Below are 20,593 nucleotides of genomic sequence, written 5' to 3' on the forward strand. Positions count from 1 at the left end.
GGGCACGGCAACCCACTCCAATATTCTTGCCTGGAGAATCCCATCAACAGAGGAGCCTGGTGGACTACAGTTCATAGACTCACAAAGAGTCGGACAAGACTGAAGTGACTTAGCACACACACACAAAGAGCTAAACGCAGCCAGTTCCTTTTGTGGGTGGGCAAAAAAAACCTGTGTCCCTCTGTGATCTCTTTTCAGAACAATTATTAAAAGCAATGCTATAACCATGGTTTTCTTGCAAAGTATAGAACTATGCATTCAATGCATCCAAACACAGTATGTGTGTGTGCCAGGCGTTGCAGGTTGGGGATCCCTAGCAACCAGATCCCTGGTTTCTGTGTTCCAGGAGTTTACCTTCTATTTGGGTGATGGTGATATACACATGCAAGATAATTAACAATGTAAAGTAGCAGGTAATAAATGGCCAATGAGCACACCAAACAGTGGTCTCTGTAGTGTTCAGACAATGAATTCTACAAACTGAGACGGAGAAGGGTAGGGCTTAATGTGAGCCAGGAAGAAGGAATAAAAATTTGGCAAGCAGAGAAGTTCATGGGGGGTGGATGCCTTCTGGACAGCTGGGGTTGATTCCACTATCCTGTCTGGCTGGCAGAGTGAGCCCTTCCTCGGTGCTTGATCTATGTCCATCTCTCCTGGAGCCCTCCATTTAATCAGAAAGAGTGGATATGGAGAATGAGACAGTAAAAGATCCAGAGGAGTGATGGTATTAGGTCTGACTGGGCGTGGGTTTTATAGGGAGCAGGGAGAGTCATTCAGAGAGGTACGTTGGGGTCACAGAAGTCTAGATTTTATCTGATGTATAAGGAAGGAGTATGGAAGGTTTCTGAGCTGCAGAATACTATCAAGAGCCAAGGGTTGTGTTGTCACTTTATCTCATCCAATCCTCTTAATGGAAGTGGTGGAGAAGACTCTTGAGAGTCCCTTGGACAGCAAGGAGATCAAACCAGTCAATCCTGAAGGAAATCAACCCTGAATATTCATTAGAAGGACTGATGTTGAAGCTGAAGCTCCGATACTTTGGCCACCTGATGTGAAGAGCCAACTCACTGGGAAAGACTCTGGGAAAGATTGAAGGCAAGGAGGAGAAGGGGGTGACAGAGGAGGAGATGGTTGGATGGCATTATCAACTCAATGGGTCGAGTTTAAGCAAACTCAGGGAGATAGTGAGGGACAGGGAAGCCTGGTGTGTTGTAGCCCATGGGGTCACAAAGCCCATGGGGACACGACTTAGTGACTGAACAACAACAATCCTCTTAGTAGTCTTCAAAAGGAAAATCATCTTCCCTGTTTTACATCTCAGGAAACCAAAGCTCAAAGAGGTTAGGTGAATGCATGACATCTACTGTACTGGTAGAGGGTGCAGCCTGCCTCCCAGGCCAGGACTCACTGCAAACCTGTGCTCCTGGCAATGCTGAATTTTACCAGAGCCTTGTACTCCTGGAAAACAGCAATCGTTCTAGAATCCTTGCTTCTGTGTTCTGGGAAATAGCTGGCTTCAAAGAAACACCCTTCCCTGTATGACTTAGAATCACAGATGTCTCTCTTGTTTACCTAAGACAAGGCCAGACGCTGACCCTCCAGATTCCCATTTTTTGCCTCATAATCAATTAGCTGGACAGCCTGACCCCACTGATCAGTGGTAGCCAAATGCCTGCATGGTGACTACAGTTAATAACACTGTGCTGTACACTTGGGGCTTTCCTGGTGGCTCAGTGGTAAAGAATCTGCCTGCAAATGCCAGAGGCCTGGGTTTGATCCCTGGGTCATGAAGATCCCCTGGAGAAGGGAATGGCAACCCACTGCAGTGTTCTTGCCTGGAAAATCCTATGGACAGAGGAGCCTGGTGGGCTATAATCCATGGGATCGCAAAGAGTCAGACACAACTGAGCACGCACATGCACAGGCCTCAATAAAGCTGGGTAAAAAGAATGCTTGTTAATCAAACTTCAGGTTTCTCTCCTTTCCAGTCGCAAGAATGCCTCATAAAAGGAAAAGCCTTCTGGTTAACTCTCAGGGCCCTGAAGATCATACAGTCAGATGTACTCCCAAATGCAAGATCCTCTCCCCCTACCACCAGGTCCTTTCTCCTTTACAATAATCCTTCTAAACAGCCTCTCCTTATCAAAGTCAGATTTGTTTTTTATCTGACACTCCTAACTATTGTGCCAGGCTGCCTATCTTGCATTGACACAGGCGAGAGGTATTTTGGAAGCTTACACTGGCACTTGACGGCAAATAGATGGGGAAACAATGGACACAGTGACAGACTTTATTTTGGGGGGCTCCAAAATCACCGCAGATGGTGACTGCAGCCATGAAATTAAAAGACGCTTACTCCTTGGAAGGAAAGCTATGAGCAGCCTAGACAGCATATTAAAAAGCAGAGACATTGCTTTGCCGACAAAGGTCCATCTAGTCAAAGCCATGGTTTTTCCAGTGGTCATGTATAGATGTGAGAGTTGGACCATAAAGAAAGCTGAGCACTGAAGAATTGATGGTTTTGAACTATGGTATTGGAGAAGACTCTTGAGAGTCCCTTGGACTGCAAGGAGATCAAACCAGTCAATCCTAAAGGAAATCAGTCCTGAATATTCATTGGAAGGACTGATGCTGAAGCTGAAGCTCCAATACTTTGGCCACCTGATGCAAAGAACTGACTCATTTGAAAAGACCCTGATGCTGGGAAAGATTGAAGGCAGGAGAAGAAGTGGGTGACAGAGGATGAGATGGTTGGATGGCATCACCGACTTGATGGACATGAGTTTGAGCAAGCTCCGGGAGTTGGTGATGGACAGGGAAGCCTGGTGTGCTGCAGTCCATGGGGTTGCAAAGGGTTGGACATGACCGAGCAACTGAACTAACACTGGCACACGTGGGAAGGAGGGCTTGGCTAAGATTGTTATAAGGATTAAATGAGGCTTAAGCAGAGTGCTTATCTCCAGTCACACTCAAAGTACTCAATAAATGGTGACTGTGATGTTGACTATCACCATCTTCAGATTGCAGATGAGAGGGTTCCAGGTTTTGTCTGCAGAAAGAAAGGAATCGTGTCACTTCCATGAGTCTCCTCAAATATAGACAACCGAACAAATGTTAAACAAAAGAGAAAAGAAAAAAGTTTTTAGTCACTATCTTCATAAAATATCCTACATAAGATTCAGTTAAAGTTGAAATAAGGAATTAGCATAAAATTGGAAACTAAAATGTTGAACAGGACAAGAATGACTTTGTAAATTATAATAATTCACAGACTAGAAAGCAATCATTAGGATTATAAAAACCACTACATAGAAATAAGAAACATGCTCATGATGTATGCTAACTGGTAAAAGCAGACAATGCAAAATATGTATAAATGTGGACAAAACCAGCAGATAAAATGCAAACATGAAAACATTAGGGGGGTGCTGTATAGATATTGTTACAATTTCAATTCTTTAGCTATCTTCAAAATCATCAAGCCTTCACTAGATGTCTAATAGCATTCATCTCTACAGCACAGGGTTAGGCGGGGTCTTCCAGTCTCTGTGATGTTTCTCTGCACTGTTTGGATTTTTTTTTTTTTTACAACAAAAATAAACTACTGCATAAGCAGAAAAAATAACTGTTCCCTTATACATATTTTTTTAAAGTGAAAAAATCTAAGGAACTCAATTCTATAAAATATATTAATTAGACCGCCAAGGGAAGGCAGAAGTGGATACAGAGGACAGTTTCATCTAGCTTTGCCTCTGTCCTTGCAAAACAAAGGCGAGGCTGATGCCTCATCAGCTGTGGTCAGCTCTCCCTCACCAGGGCCAAGGGCCTCCATCCCCCACACTGGGCTTTGCAGTATTGCTCCTCCTACTATTGTCAGGATAGTTGATGTAACACTCTGTATTCCTGGCCAGCTTTTTCTGACAAGATATGGATGCTCGCTTATTTCAGAGTGAGAAAGGACTTGCTGCAGCAACGTGGACAGACCTAGAGATTATCACACTAAGCGGAGTTAAGTCAGGGAAAGATAAACACTATATGATTTCACTTACACATGGAATATAAAAAGCAATACAAATGAACTTATTTACAAAACAGAAGCAGACGCATAGAAATAGAAATTTATGGTTAGCAAAGAGCGGGGCGGGAATGGAGAGGGATAAACTGGAAGTATGGGATTAACAGATGTACGCTTGTCTATATAAAAAACATAAACAAGGAGGACTAACTGCATAGCACAGGAACTATATGCAATATTTTGTAATAAGCTATAATGGAAAAGAACTGAAAAAAGAATATGTATATGTATATACACACATACTGAATCACTGCTGTACACCTGAAACTAACACAATACTATAAATCAACTACACTTCAATAGAAAACGAAGAAAGGATTTGCAGCCTCATTTATTTATTAAAGAAAATCATCTCAGAATTATCCATCCCCAAAGAGCCAGTCAGTGTGAGTGAACAGATGGTAAACGGCCTGAGTTTATCTTGTCTGGTTTGTATCCAGTTTCAGTAAAAAAAAAAAACAAAAAACAGTCCGAAGACAAGAGGAAGAGTTCGCAGAAAGAAGAAAGGCAAAATCGTTCCCAGAAGGGAGGGTAAAACTGGCTGTTCTCATGACAATCTGACTTGAACTTACTTCTCCAAGTTTCAAGTTGAGGACAAAGTTTCAGGACGGAAATAAACATCTGGTCGACTGGAGTCCTAAGCTAAGCAAACCAAATAAAAACCTAACAACAACAACAAAAACACCAATGCTGACAGCTTGCCAGAGCCACATGGACAGCAGGTGCTGTTACAATCGGGCCTTCTCCTCACTGCAGGCCTGCACCCCTACCCCCGGTCACTCCTAGCTGAGTCAACATCCTTACAAGCCTCACACCATCTTTGACTTTGAATCCACTCAAATTTTGCTCTTAAGAGTACCGGTTTTTCCTGTACATTTTTTTTTTTTTTGGCCATGCCCTCAGCAGTGAAAGTGGAGAGTCCTAACCACTGGACCTCCAAGGAATTCCCTCCTGCACCTTTAATGCATCCCTTGGCGCCCGATCTCCCCACTCACAATGGCCCTCAAGGAACCTAGTGTACACGTAAATCCCAGAGTAGATGGTGTGGGGTGTGTGCGTGTACACACTAAGTAGAGAGGAGGAATGAGAGAACAGAAGGCAGTTTATAAATACAGCTGCCAACGTTTCTAAAACAGTTGCTTCTTTATTTTTATCTCCTTCCCTGATGTTCAATTCAGAGAAGGACAATTATCATTACTACCAGGCTGCTACTGACTCAAAGTCTCCAGGAGGCAGGTGCTCTGCTGAGCATTATGGACACTTTAAGCCTTCCATTGGCCCCACAAGGTAAGAAGTCCCATTTTGCGGGTAAGGAAATGGGAGTACCAGCTTTCCCAGACTCACAGAGCCAGTTGAGTCAAGTCAAATCCCACCAAGTCTAGGTCTGTGGGTTTGCAAAGTCCATGCTTGACCACTCTAGGAGCTGCTACCCCATCACACTTCCAGAGTGCAGCTTCCAGATTTAGTGAATAAAAACACAGGATGTCCAAGGATATCCCAAATATTGCATGCATGCGTGCCAAGCTTCAGTTGTGTCCAACTCTGTGCAACACTATGGATTGTAACCTGCCAGGCTCCTCTGTCCACGGGATATCCCAGGCAGGAATACTGGAGTGGGCTGCCATGCCTTCCTCCAGGGCATCATCCTGACCCATGGATAGAATCCACATCTCTTATGGTTCCTTCTTTGGCAGGCGGGTTCTTTACCACTAGTGCCACCTGGAAAGCCCAAAATATTGCACAGGCTATGTCAAAAATGCTTTAATTCTTAGGATGCAATGCTGAAGGATTCAGGGGCAAAGTGTTGTAATACCTGCAACTTGCATTCAAAAAATTCAAGAAAGAATATATAAGAGAAAGATGAAGTCAGCACAGCAGGATGCTAACAACTGAAACTGAAGAGAATCAAAACATTGCATAGACATACTCACTAAAATATTATTTGAAGTTTATCTGAAATTCAAATTTAACTAGGCATCCTGAATTTTATCTGGCAACCTACCCCAGAAAGACCATGAAACTATGGAGAAACCATCACTTGGGCTCCAAGACCTCCCTGGGCCACGAGATAACCCTGCAACCAGCAGAGTCTTCCACTTATGCTAAATTAAAAATCAGCATAAGGTCCCAAATCAATTTTACCATGTGACTTTGGATAGTGCAGAGCATGATGAATTTTTCCAGGTGTAATGTGGTAATACTACCCTCAGAAGAAATACTGGAGGGACTTCCCTGGTGGGCCAGTGGTTAAGAATCCAATTGCCATTGAAACATGTATAATATCCTATAAGAAACAAATCACCAGTCCAGGTTCGATGCAGGATACAGAATGCTTGGGGCTGGTGCACTGGGATGACCCAGAGGGATGGTACAGGGAGGGAGGTGGGAGTGGGGTTCAGGATGGGGAACACATGTACACCTGTGGCAGATTCATGTTGATGTATGGCAAAACCAAGACAATATTGTAAAGTAATTAGCCTCCAATTAAAATAAATTTAAATTAAAAAAAAAAAAAGAATCCACTTGCCAATGCAGGGGACATGGGTTTTATCCCTGGTCTGGGAATTAAGATGCCTCAGAGCAACTAAGCCTGTGCACCACAACTACTGAGCCCACGAGCCCACGAGCCCGTGTTCTGCAACAAGAGAAGCCGCTACAGTGGGAAGCCTACACACCGCAACTAGAGAGTAGCCCCACTCACAGCACCTAGAGAATGCCAGCATGCAGCAACAAAAACCCACAGCAGCCAACAAGAAAATACATAAATAAGTATTCAAAAAAGAGAAATATTGTAAATATGATTGAGTTATGTGGTCAATCTGCCACGTCAAAGCCAGGTCAATCATGTGGACTGAAAAACCTTTCGGTTAATTTGCCAATATGTATATACTGAGAGCTTTCTCTGTGCCCAGCAAGCATAAGCCCTGTTTCAAGAAGACATTCAGCTAAGGACGTAACACTGACATGCGCGTAACAGTGAACCTTCATGTGCAAGGCCCAAAGGAGGGCTATGCCTGAAATTATCGGGATAATATCAATTGTTTGGATCCATGGGCTTCCCTGATGGCTCAGACAGTCAAGAATCTGCCTGCAATGCAGGAGACCTGGATTTGATCCCTGAGTTGGGAAGATCCCCTGGAGGAGGGCATGGCAACCCACTCCAGTATTCTTGCCTGGAAAATGCCACGGACAGAGGAGCCTGGCAGGCTAAGTCCATGGGGTCACAAAGAGCTGGACATGACTGAGGGACCTACACTTTCATCCTAAAATTCCCATCTGGATACCTTGCAGGCTGCTCAACATCAACGTGACCAAAAAAGGGGCTCATAATTTCTCCCCAAGTCACTCTGTCCTACTGATGAGAGGAGTTCTACCTCGTCCTCTTCTCCATTTCTTTTCCTGTCCCTATCTCATCACTGGGCTTCCCTCGTGGCTCAGACAGTAAAGAATCTGCCTGTAATGCAGGAGACCTGGGTTCGATCCCTGGGTCAGGCAGTTTCCGTGGAGAAGCAAATGGCAACCCACTCCAGTATTCTGGCCTGGAGGAATTTCATGGACACAGGAGCCTGGCGGGCTACAGTCCATTGGGTTGCAAAGAGTTGGACATGATGGAGCGACTAACACTCTCACTTTCATCTCATTACTGGCAAGGACTGCGGCGATACGGTTCAGTTTTAGGTAGTCTCCCAACTGGTACCCTTTTCTCCAGCTTTGCCCCTTTCAAAGGTATTATCTATATCAGCTTCCAGAGAGTTCCATAAAAAGTGCCTATCAGGCCAGACACTCTCCCCACTGCTAACAGGATAAACTCTGAGGTCCTGATGCAGCCCAAGACGTCAGTCCATGGGACCTGACTCAGCCCATCACCTGCCTTCCCAACAGGCCCTTTAAGAACGAGCAACATGGAGTGTTCCACCTTCTCCCAGGTACGACTGGATTAGCTGCTTCTGCTGAGAGGTGTTGCTCAGTCATGTCTGACTCTTTGTGACTCCATGGACTGTAGCCCGCCAGGCTCCTCTGTCCATGGAATTCTCCAAGCAAGAATACTGGAGTGGGTTGCCATTTCCTTCTCCAGGCAATCTTCCCAACCCAGGGATTGAACCTGGGTCCCCTGCATTGCAGGCAGATTATTTACTGTCTGAGCCACCAGGGAAGCCCATGACTTGGTACAGCCACAAGACGCAACACATCCACAGCAGCCTGATGGAGATCTTTCGGGAAAGCAGCAGAAGGATGGCTGAGGGACCAGCTGTCCCGATAAAAGCCACATGGAAATGATAAGAATAAGCCTTTATGGAACTGCATTGGGCTTTAATGCAAGTAAGTTAATATTTTCAGAAACTTTCAGGCCTCAAGAGCACTGCTGCTTGTACTTTTAGTTCAACAAAGTGCTACTTAATAATTAAACACAAACTCAGCATCCACATTGCCATCTACAGAGTCTAAATTTACCCAGAGATAATGCAGACCAACTTTGAGAAAACCTGATCTAATAGTGTGTGGAAGATTCTCATTGGATTCCACATTAATAAAATCCACCAAATATCAAAACACCAGTTGGTTGGCATTATTTTAAAAATTTCTCCCTGAAATCAAGCAAACCCAGTGCTGATTCTTGGAGTAATGTAAATACTTTGTACTATTTACCTTTCTAAATACTCTATTGAGGTAAAAGAAATAGGCTGCCATTAACATTTTACCCTTATTCTCTGACCTTATTTTAGGAACAAAAGCACTGGTTTTCTTTTTTTTTTCTTTTATGTCATTGTTTAAACTCATTTTGCTTTAATTGCAAATCCAATAATTTCAGCTAATGAGATCTGACAGTTGAGGCTCCAATGTCAGTTTATGTGTCAGCTGCTGCTGTGTCTATAAGTCACAATGAGGACAAGAGGGTAGAACAGTTATTGTGAAAAAGCTCCTGCTACAAAACTCCCAGTAGAATACTTTCTAAATACTTCCAGGTAATTTCAAATGTGAACCCAAGGTCGAGAACTGCCAGCCTAAAGGGAGAAAAATCAGCCACCAGATAGAAACTTAATCAAAAGGACCAGGTGAAGAGTGGGGAGATATATGTGGATGCTGGCAGGGGATGGGGGTGGGGAGATGTAGGAACAGTTGAATGAGTGGATGAAAAACAGGATTTTAAGATGTGAATAAATAAGAAGTGTGGCCATGGCAATAATGCCAGGTTCTCTGTATAACTTGTAGAGCCAGTCTTATTATTTTACAACCTGTTTGGTTGTGACTATATCTCTCAAAGATGAAATACGGGATGTTTCCCTCACCTGTTTATATCTACATCTCCTATTCCTTCCATTACTGTGGATTATCAGAAGAATCATATTAGAAGCAATAGCCTTAAAATGGGACTTGCAAGAGTAATGATGACATTCCTGTAACCAGGAAGCAAGGTATTCTGTCTTGCTTTCTTTAGAAAGAATGTAAAATTCTGAAGCTAAAGAAGCCACATGGGGAAGGTCAAGGAATGAAGCAGGTACAGGTCTGTGCATGTTTGCATGCCAAACCCTAGCATTAATTCAGTTCTCCACAGAAATATGCCCTCTCCCATTTTTGTTAAATGCATGTTAGATTCTTCAATACTAAAAGAATCAACCCTGAATATTTATTGGAAGGACTGATGCTGAAGCGGAAGCTCCAATACTTTGGCCACCTGCTGCAAAGAGCTGACTTATTAGAAAAGACCCTGATGCTGGGGAAGATTGAAGGCAGGAGGGGAAGGGGGTGACAGAGGATGAGCTGGTTGGATAGCATCACTGACTAAATGGACATGAGTTTGAGTAAACTCCAGGAAATGGTGAAGGACAGGGAAGTCTGGTGTGCTGCAGTCCATGGGATCACAAAGAGTCAGATACAACTGAGTAGCTGAACAACGAATGACCTCTTCAGGCTATCTTTTCATCTTCCTTCTCGTGGTAAAGAGCATCAGATACAAACAGATATTTCTCCACTCTATGAAAGACAGCAGAGCAAACCCCATGACAAAGGGCACCTTCCCTGGACCCTGGGGTCGGACGTGTGACGGCGGTGGGGACAGGGACGGAGGTCCTGTCCAAAGGGCAGCCTCCATTCTGCCCCAGCTGCTGTCACCCAGACTGTGATGGGGCCAGTACTGCAAAAGAGCCACATTCGGGAAATCCAAAAATGAGGGGATAGATGTGTATGTACAGTGGATTCACTTTGCTGCACAGTAGAAACTAGCTCAACATTGTAAAGCAGCTATGTTTGCTGTTGTTTAGTCACTAAGTCGTGTGTGACTGTCTGTGACCCATGGACTGTAGCCCTCCAGGCTCCTCTGTCCATGGGATTTTCCAGGCAAGAATACTGGAGTGGTTGCCATTTCCTTCTCCAGGGGATCTTTCTGACTCAGGGATCAAACTTCTATCTCCTGCATTGCAGGCAGATTCTTTATTGCTGAGCCACCAGGGAATCCCACAAAAGCAACTACACTCCAATAAAAATTAATCAAAACAAACAACAAAAAAAAACCCAAACGGTCACATGTTCCCAGAGAACCTGGAAAGCTGGATTATTCAGCGAAATTTCCAGATTTTAAAGGTATAAACTATTAGTGTGGCAAACGTGACCACTGGAACAAAAATGTGTAGCAGAATAACAATATATAACCAAAATCATCCTGAAGATGTTAAGTTCTCATCTCTCCATTCATCCACATGATGTTTAATAACTATTTTGTATGACATTCATTTAACAGGTTGAGAAGATGATACAAAGCTACATATGGCCGGATCCCTACCTTCAAAGAGAACTTTGAGGCTAGCTTTAAATACTGAATTATGTCCTGTGGATAGAGAATCTTTAGCAGGGCTGAGGCTAGAGGGGAATTATTGAAGAATTCAATTATGGAGCTACTAATGTTCTGGTCTGGTTTGATTAACACACAGGAAAAGACAGGAGATTCCCTGAACCTGATTCACTGATGGCCCAAACCCACTGTTCTTCATGCTGGACTCATGAGGACACCAAACAAACATATAAATATATAACAAAGTAAACAAGACCCTGGTGGTCTGAAAACATTAAAAACATAGTTCCCAAAGTAGCCTTACAGAAATAAAGCAAGTATGTTATGTCATTTTAAAAATTCTAAAAGTCAACAAATTTAAAGGAAAACCAGATCAGTAGTTCTCAAAGGGTGGTCTGAGGTCCCCTGAGGGGCCCCAAGACCCTCTCAGGGGATTCCTCATGGTCAAAACTATTTCTGTAATAACATTAACTATCTGCCTTTTTCACTCTCATTTTTTCATGAGCGTATAGTGGAACTTTCTAAAGGTTACACAGGTTGTAATGATGTCATTGCTCTGACAGCTAATGAAATACGTGCTCATGTATACTTGTATTTTAGCTTCCCAGGTGGCGCTAGTGGTAAAGAACCCACCTGTCAATGCAGGAGATGAAAGAGATGGGGGTTCGAGCCCTGGGTCAGGAAGATCCCCTGGAGGAGGGCATGACATCCCACTCCAGTGTTCTCGCCTGGAGAATCCCATGGACAGAGGAGCCTGGTGGGCTACAGTCCATGGGGTCACAGAGTTGGATACAACCAAAGTGACTTAGCATGCACATACTTGTGTTTTAAAAATGTATCAGTTTTAATTTCTAATATTATAAATATTTATAGATGTAACCAATAGAAACATAATTCTTTGGTGTCTTCAATAATCCTTAAGAAAACAAAGGCATCTGAGTCCCAGATTTCTGAATTAGATTATAAATTCCATAAGGGTAGAGACTCTGTCTCATTTACTATCGTACCCATAGGTCTCAGCACACTGCCTCACCAATGATTCATACTCAGCAAATATTTCCTAAATAAATGGATGACTGCCAAAGAATATACCTAAAAGTGCTTTTGGATATAGAGAGCAAACACTGAAAGTAGCCTTTATTTTTCTCAGTTGCTTTTGACTAGCTACCAGCTTTGATAAAAAATGGTTGCTTCATGTAATATATCATGGATATAGACTAAGTATCTTGATGATATAGACCATAAATGCCTAGTCACTTGGCCAATATCATGTGTTTTCATTAATGATTTTATAATCCCACCTGCTGATTCTTCCCTGGGAAACAAGCAAGTGTCTGGCAGAACAGATGGCCCCTTCATTGTGGCTTGACAGTGAAACAAGAAAGCAAAAAACAGTTCTCATAAGCAAAGACCTTCCCCTCCCTCCCAAAAGATATTTTCTTTGATGTAAACCTGCAGAATAGTAGTAATTACTAAGAATAATAGCCCCAACTAGAATTATCAACTCTTTTGTATGCTAGTTATACCAGTTGGAATTAAAAATAAATACAGGGTGGGAACAGAAGCACCCCATTTCTGTAAAGTCTATGTGCTACTATAATGCACAAAGAAAAAATGTGGATTAATCAACAGTATATTTAACAGTGGTTTCTGTTTCTCTTGTTTTTCTTTGTTGTCTCTGACTTTTTACAATGGCATATATATCTCTTTACCAGAAAAACAGGCAAAAATAAAGAATAAAATACAGGGATGTCCCTGGGGGTCCAGTGGTTAAGAACCTGCCTTGTAACGCAGGAGACACGGGTTCCATCCCTGGTCCAGGAGGATTCCACACGCTGTGGACCAACTAAACCCATGTGCCATAACTATCAAGCCCGCGTGCTCTAGAGCCCGTGCTCCGCAATAAGAGAAGACACTATAATGAGAAGCCTGCACACCACACAATGAAGAGGAGCCTCCCACACACCACAACTAGAGAAAGCCCACACATAGCAACGAAGACCCAGTGCAGCCAAAAATAAGTAAATAATTTCTTTTTAAACAATAAAACACAAAGAAAAAAAGAATTGCCACCTCAAGGAGTGAAGACATAGGTTAACAGAACCAGTCTCGGTTTTGACCTGGGTGCTAGTCCCAAGGACTCTGATTCAGGATGGCTGATGGGGTCTGGGTTTTTTCCATAAGTGATTCTGATGTGGTTCCCTAGAGTCCAGGAAAAACACCAAGAACTGCTGACTTACTCCCTTGTCTTAACCTTTAGTACTGCATACGCCCACAGTCACCAGGAATTAGTAAGATGCTGAAAGAAACATCATAAGATTTTGATATCACCAGATCACATTACCAAAAGCCAGGGAGAAGTTGGATGATTTTGTTGAGGAGTTAAAGACTCCGGCAAGGATATGGCCTCTGTTTATAGAGCTATGGTTTCTGCTGGTGGTGGGCCAATCACATGACTTTGTCACGAATTTGGAAGGAAGAAACTGAGAGATGAAGCGTGTTCATGGGAGGCTCAGCAGCTGGAGCATCACAGAAGGTCAGGGCTAGGGAAGCCCCAGATGAGGAACCAGCCTGGGCCCGAGGACACAGAGGAAGCTGGTGGGGAAGGCAGAGGAAAAGGAGAGAGACACACTGGGCCTGGATCCTGCTGACCGTCCAGTTTCTACTGGATTTGCAGGAGGCCTTACTGTGCTGTGGTTCTCACCCTTTGATTTCTACCAGCTTCCTCTTCCAATCTTAGAGAAAAAAAAAAAAATCCTCTTTCTTGAGCTAGCGTAAGGGTGCCTCATTTCCTCCGAGAGCACTGCTCCTCTTTAATGCCAGGAAGTGGAGGACAATGTGATGTGTGAGGGTAGAATTTACGGTCACCACGAATCTTTTGAAAGGGAAGAAGGTGCTAGTAATTGCTCTAGGATAACAGGTGTAAATAAGCCAGAACTGTCACAGGCAATGGGATGTATGATCACCTTCAGGATGGGAAAAGTGAACTAGAAGACCCAGTGTGTGCACCTAACTTCATCATGTGGTCTTTGATAAGTCACTTCTCTACGTTTCCAGGGTCATATAGGCGTAAAGGTAATTCAATACCCTAATATGTGCATGCGTTCTAAGTCGCTTCAGTGATGTCCAATTCTTTGTGACTCTAGGGTACAGCCCACCAGGCTCCTCGGTCCATGGGATTCTCCTGGCAAATACTGGAATGGGCTGCCATGCTGTCCTCCAGGGGATCATCCTGACCCAGGGAGCGAAACTGTATCTCTTAGATTACTTCATTGCAGGCAGATTCTTTACCACTAGCGCCTCCTGGAAGCTCCTAATTTGATACCCACCACTATCCATATTTGAATTTACAGTCTCAGTTTCCTTGACTAGAAAATAACAGATTAAGCGATGCCTACTCTAGGATTCTATGTCTTTATAACCCTGAAGAGAAGCAAATCAGGAAATGGGGTTGCTAGGCAAGAAAGAGCCCTTGAAGATTATATATAGTTGACTGTCTTTATATAAACAAAAATGAAGATGTTTTACTCATTGGACTCTAAAAATATCACATAGCTTCACCAATCAGTGTTATTTGCTTAAACTGTCAGGGATTATATCTTATCTCTTCGAGCTCCAAGGCTGCTCTCACTCCCTGCGCAGGCCAGCTGGTATTTGCCCAGGGCCTCAGGTTTCCAGTGAAGGGTAGGTGACTCTGTCATGTTCGTCTCATCCGTGAGCCCTCATGCTGCCGTCCTTCCTTGGTAGCAAAGTGTCAACAGTCTCTTGCCCTCTCGCTGATTCCCCTGCCAGCCCACCTCTTATTAGCCAACTTTGCCCTTGGCCAGCTTGTGCCCTCATTTCTGGGAGATATTCAAACTTTCAGCAAGCCGAAAGGCAAATTTAATATCCTGTGCTGCAGAGTTGCTCTCAAGCACAGGTCACGTACCTGTGTCATAGAATCTCAGGATTTTGGAGCTAGAAGGACCTTTATCTACTCTTTAGTTCCTGTCTGTGAAAAGAACAGCTGGAAACAATAAATGTTTATTGTCGGCTGTGCAAATATGTTGCCAATACAAATAACGATAACAAATTCAGGTACCAGGAAAGGACTGTACTATATGCTTTACATCAATCCTTTTATTTCATTCTTGCAACAACTCAAAGGTAGGTATTCTTATGACCCCCATTTTCAAGATGAGGAACCTGAGGTTTTGAGGGGTTCAATAATTTGCTACTTGGCTTGTCCAATTTAATCCAAGTATTTGTTAGTGACTGAAAAAGGGGTTTTCACCAAGCTTTGCTGATTCTTAGGACACTGTTCTTTCAACTAAAACAATTAGAAGTGAGGCAGCAGGCAGTTAGCTTACCCACCACCAGTACCAGGCACTGCCCTAGTTGCCAGGATGAAATGTAACATAAAACCCTGCCCTTCCAGGTTCTAAACAGAAAAAGAGATTGCTGGGTCCCTGCAAAGCTCTGTCTTCAGGGAGATCAAAATGCTCAACAAAGAGGGCCTGGCCCATGCTCCAGGATGTGGGTGTGAGCAGCCAAGAAGGGAAAAGTTCTTCTGCCTCTTCTGTAATTTAGAAAAGTCAACAGAAACCGTTGGGCTTCCCTGGAGGCTCAGTGGTAAGCAATCTACCTGCCAATGCAGTACATGCAGGTTTGATTCCTAGGTTGGGAAGATCCCCTGGAGAAAGAAATGGAAACCCACTCCAGTATTCTTGCCTGTAAAATCCCACGGACAGAGGAGGCTGGTTGGTTAAGTCCATGGGGGTCACAAAATAGTCAGACACGACTGAGTGACTAAACAACAAAGAGAAAGAGTTACAGGGCTTTCTCAATGTAAGGCATACTATAACAGGCCAAGGATGGAACCAGACTGTCTTGGTTCTTTCCACTCTACTCAATAGCCGAGATCAAAATCTCCCTCCAGTCATCTCTGGCTGTTGTGGGCCTCAAAGACAATTATCAAATGAGACAGAGTCTTCTAATAGGAATTATGTTACTAAGCTTCTCACAATTAGCCCAACCTACTCATTTGATTTTCATTCTTTTTCTCTCTCCTCTTTTTTGATGTAGACAAAGCAGGACATGGACAATCTTCAAAGGAAAAAAATTAAGAACTAGGAATATCAGATTGTATTATAAGTATATTAAAGTAAGTTATGAATGAATTTTCCATAACAACGTTAATGGAAATGATGATGGAAGCTGTCCTTGGGCACCTGTTCCAAGCCTGACACCATGCTTAGTGCTTTACACAGGTGACCTCACTCAGCTTCACAACAGCACACACACAGGCACATCCCAGGTCTGTGTGAAGCTCATGCAGTGTATGGAGGCTGTCCCTAAGAAAAGCAAACGCTGCATACAGAATTAGGTAGAGGGCCTTGGAAGCGCCCGTGCAAGTGCGGGACCCAAAGTGTAAGCTTTGTGAGTTTCATGGTGAATGCACCCCCTAGATGGCTAACATCCTCATTGCCCTCAGGAATGAAACTGAGGTTCAGAGAAGTTACGTAACTGGCCCAAAGGCCAAGAGCCTAGAAATGTCAGGGCTAAGATTTGAATATAGGGTGTCTAACCTCCAATCTCATGTATTTTTTATTTGCTTCTAACAAAAATAAAACTGCTATCATTTACAAATAACTATGGTGCTGGTGGTGGTTTAGTCGCTAAGCCATGTCTGACTCTTTCAACCTCCAGGCTCCAGTGCATGGGATTTCCTAGGCAAGAATACTGGAGTGGGTTGCCATTCCTTTCTCCAGGGGATCTTGTCCACCCAGGGATTGAATCCATGTCTCCCGCATTGCAGGTGGATTCTTTACTGCTGAGTCACCAGGGAAGCCCTACAAATAACTATACATACTACTGTATCCCATGAAAAGTACACCCATTTTCTCTAGTAATTCTTATAATTCTTCTATTTACATGAATAGTTGTTATCCTTATTTACAGATAGAAAAGCCTAGAATTAAGAAAGGTTAAGTACTAGCCTAAGGTTACCCAGCTAGTACACAGTAGAGCCAGATTCATGCCTGCAAATCAACCTGCGAAGTCCTTACTCTTTCCACCATCTCATGCTACCCGCCTACAGGCGACCCAGGAAAGCGGAGTGGTAATGATGGTAAGGCGTGACCTCTGGTTGCCTTACCATATTTCCACATCTGTCCACACCTAGCCCTGTCATGAGTCTCACACACCACGTGGTGCAGTGTTCCTTAACAGGGTGAGGCAGTTCTGAAAGTTCACTTCTCCTGTACTTTCATTTACAGTCAGATCAGAGTCCATTCTTCATGGAGAAAACCACCTTTAAAAGCCAATCACCAAACATCAGTGCAAACTTAAGCCCCAGCCCAGCTGCCTTACAACTACCCTCCACCCCCACCACCTCCCTACCCACTGCCCATGAATGTAGACCCACAGAGCATCCAAAGGCTGACAATACCTGAGGCACAAGGTGGGGAGATCACCCATCTCACAGACCTCTCCTGAAACAGCCTTTCAAAGCCACACAAGAAAATCCAATTGACTATCATTGGATTGCTTAACTCTAGACACCCAAGCAAGAGGTTACATCCTTAAAGAGGTTACATCCTTAAACTACCTAGCCATGGATTTGCAGGTGGACAAGGGTGGAGAGATTCAATTTAGTTTTTTCTTTGAACATGCTTTGAACAATGGCCTTTGAGAAGCTCAGACAGTGGGTCCTGTCACCCCCTTGACAATGAAAACTTTTAAAAATTAAACTATGCTTTGCCATGGCATTTTTTTTAAAAGTGGCTTCAGATTTCAAGTAATTGATGACTTTTAGAAACCTCTATTTAAAAAATAGGTCTGTTGCCACCTGGAATGAAACAATTTTGCTAATTGGGAGCACAGTGACCAATTTTGGAGGAGGCCCCAGCTTTTATTATCTGGCCAACAGCAAGTGTAAACGAGTAGGAGAAATCAGGCAGTGATGGGTGCTAACAAGAAAGGCTTCTCCGATAACTTTTTTAAAAGGAAAAAGTGACCCCAGTAACTCTCTCTGGTTCCTCTTTCCACACGGATTGGTGGATGTGGGTGAAAGGGCAGGAGAAATGACCACTGAGTGAAATCATAGGATGGAGAGGTCTGAAGTGACCAGCTCTCCAGCCCACTCATCTGAGAGGAAGAGATGGGCTCAGATTAAGAATTTAAATGCAGCTTTGCCTAAGCTTAGGGTTGTTTGCGGAGAAGGTGATGGCACCCCACTCCAGTCCTCTTGCGACTTAGCAGCAGCAGCAGCAGGGTTGAGAAGAGCAAGAAATCCATGGTGAGACAAAGCAGCAAGCTGCTAAGTCAGCACAGGCTCTGATGAACTGAAATGTCACCCAGCCCAGAGGCCTGGCCTGGCTACCCAGTGCGGGGCTCAGCCCAGGAAGGCAGGAACACAACAGACTAGGCACCAGCCTCCCATCCCCACATCACACCACTTCAAAGGCCAGGGCAAGCAGCCAACACACTTGCGGGGTGGCGGTGTCTTTCATTTAGTTTGTTTCCTCATGAAGTGGGAGGGAAATGAGTTTGGGCCCAACAGAGATTGGGGCGCGGGGAGGGCCCAGAAAACAAATGACAGAATTTAAGTGAAAGCCTTCTTTCAAAATCTAGACCCACAGTCTTGTTTATTACTCTAAAAGGAACAGGATTATTCCTCTCCAGCCTTCTTTAACTCTTACCCACCCAGCCCAAGAAAACATGGAAGAAAGGAGGGCCCTAGCCTCCGGACTAGGGTTATAAGGGGTGCAGATCCACCCTGCACAAGGTTCAGCAGTGGGAGGGTGGGCTGCAAGTGTCCCCCCAATCCCGCTCGACGCGCGCGCGCGCGCACACACACACACACACACACACACAGCCCGCCACGCCTCACCTTCTCGATCGTCTGGTCCACGGCCTTCTGGAAGACTCGGGCCACCAGCAGCGTGATGCTGGTCACCAGCAACAGCAGGGACAGCGTCCCCACCGCGTAGAAGCAGCACCTGCCCATTCCGCGCACCGCTCCGGGGCCGGGCGGCGGGCGACCGGATGAGAAGCAAGGAGGGAGAGACGGAGGGGCGCCGGCGGAGCGGCCGGAAGACCCGGGACCCTCGGGCGCCCGCGGCCCAGCAGAGGGGCCCGGCTCCCTGCTCCGCGACTGGGCGAGAGCGGCCCCGCTTGCACCCGGCCGGCCGGAGGGGAGTAGGAGTCTCGCTTTGGTTTCGGTTTCTACGGCCGCGGCCGCCGCGGCGCCCGCCTGGCGCAGCTCGCGAGGCAGAGGGAGCGCGCAGCGCGGAGACGCTCGCCGGCCCGGCACGCCGCAACCCCGGGAGGCGACAGGCGGCAGCTGCGCGGGGAAGCGGGCGGGGCGGAGGCTGAGCCCGCAGTCATGTGCCCCGCGGCAGCGGCCGCGATTCGGCCGGAGCGCCCCGCGGCCGGTCCCGGGAGCCGCCCAGCACCGGCGGCTCCCTGACCCTTGCGCAGCGACGCCCCCCGCCCTCTCGCCGCAGGCCCCGCGGTTACCGCGGGAAAATCGCCTGCTCTCCCAGTCTCTACTGTCTCCCCAAGATACGAGCTGCGGGCTGCCGAGCGCCAGGGATTCAGCATGGATACACGCTGCCCCTGCTATCTACACGAGCTCACAAGTTAGCGCGACACTGTTACAGCAGTTAAAGCACAATGTAACTAGTGCTTTTAGAGGTGGATGGGGAGGCCTGTGCCAGCAAGCACCTCTACCGGGGTGATCTAGCACCCCCACGACTGAACTGGTCGTGGGGGATGTGTAAGGGTTTGTCTGTGAAGGGTGTGTACAAAGGAGGGGGGAAGCTTTTGGAGAAGAAAAAGCTGTGTTAAGATATCGGGGGTGGAAAAAAAGAATTGTATTGATCAACCATGCTAGAGGTCTCTCCGTTATTTCTATAGAAAAAATTGTTTGTATAGACATAATTATTCTATAGAATAATTAAGCTTTTATAATTAAGAATATGCTTTTAAAAACTACACACACAAAAAAAAGATATTGGGGTTGAAAAACCCGAGGTTGCCAGAGGAACGTCTTTTTTGACTCTAGGCTCTGGTGTGCAGTGTGGGGTAGGGGTATGGAGGCCCCTTGGGGTCAGACTTTGAAGAACTCTTGTGTCCTGTAGGAGAGTTGGGACTTTATCCCTCCGCATTGGGGTCAGCAAGAAGCTTCAAGCAGGGGGCCCTCATGTTCTCATCTGCTTTGCTCACCAATGTGTTTCAGTCACCCCAGCTAAAGTCCTCACTCAGCAGAGACTCAATAAATATCAGTGGAATGAACATCAACTATACCCCAGGCCTTGATTAGGTGCTCACACACCTATTTAATACCGGCAGCAGCCTGGTGGCTCTTTGTCCCGGTCCCCCCCAAAGCATCTGGAGGGGAGCACTGCTCTAGAGATTTATGACGGAACAGGGTTGGGTAGCTAGACCTGGGGTGCAGGTGTGCCCTTGGTGAAGGAGAGAGATGAGGAAGGAAGGCTGAGTTGAAAGAAGCATCTTATGCTACAGTGAAGTTCTAAGAAAGTTCAGCAAGGCCTTGGGGGAGTCTTCAAGCCAAGCTGCCCTGTCCCAGGAGCCCAGCGCCTCCCAGGAATAGGCTTCTTGTATTTAGTCATGGGCTGGGAGCAGCACTAGGAAACTGGCCTCTACACCAAGCTGGGGATGAGAACCAGATGACAGATTTTAGGGCTCAGCAGCTGGGGCCATTGGTCATTTGTGCACGATCTGAG

At 45.3% G+C, this 20,593-nt stretch overlaps 1 protein-coding gene across 1 annotated transcript in view; it reads right to left on the minus strand.

The window, feature by feature from the left end:
• SCARB2 (scavenger receptor class B member 2) overlaps positions 1–19,092 on the minus strand; it is an 81,287-nt gene extending 62,195 nt beyond the window's left edge. The window contains exon 1 of the mRNA XM_019962945.2: positions 18,736–19,092. Within this exon, the coding sequence (XP_019818504.2) occupies positions 18,736–18,852 (117 nt within the window). The 5' untranslated portion in view covers positions 18,853–19,092. The remainder of the gene's footprint in view (positions 1–18,735) is intronic.
• Positions 19,093–20,593: the final 1,501 nt, after the last annotated feature.

Source organism: Bos indicus, chromosome 6 (assembly GCF_029378745.1).
Source record: "Bos indicus isolate NIAB-ARS_2022 breed Sahiwal x Tharparkar chromosome 6, NIAB-ARS_B.indTharparkar_mat_pri_1.0, whole genome shotgun sequence".
In the NCBI taxonomy this organism is placed as follows: domain Eukaryota; kingdom Metazoa; phylum Chordata; class Mammalia; order Artiodactyla; family Bovidae; genus Bos; species Bos indicus.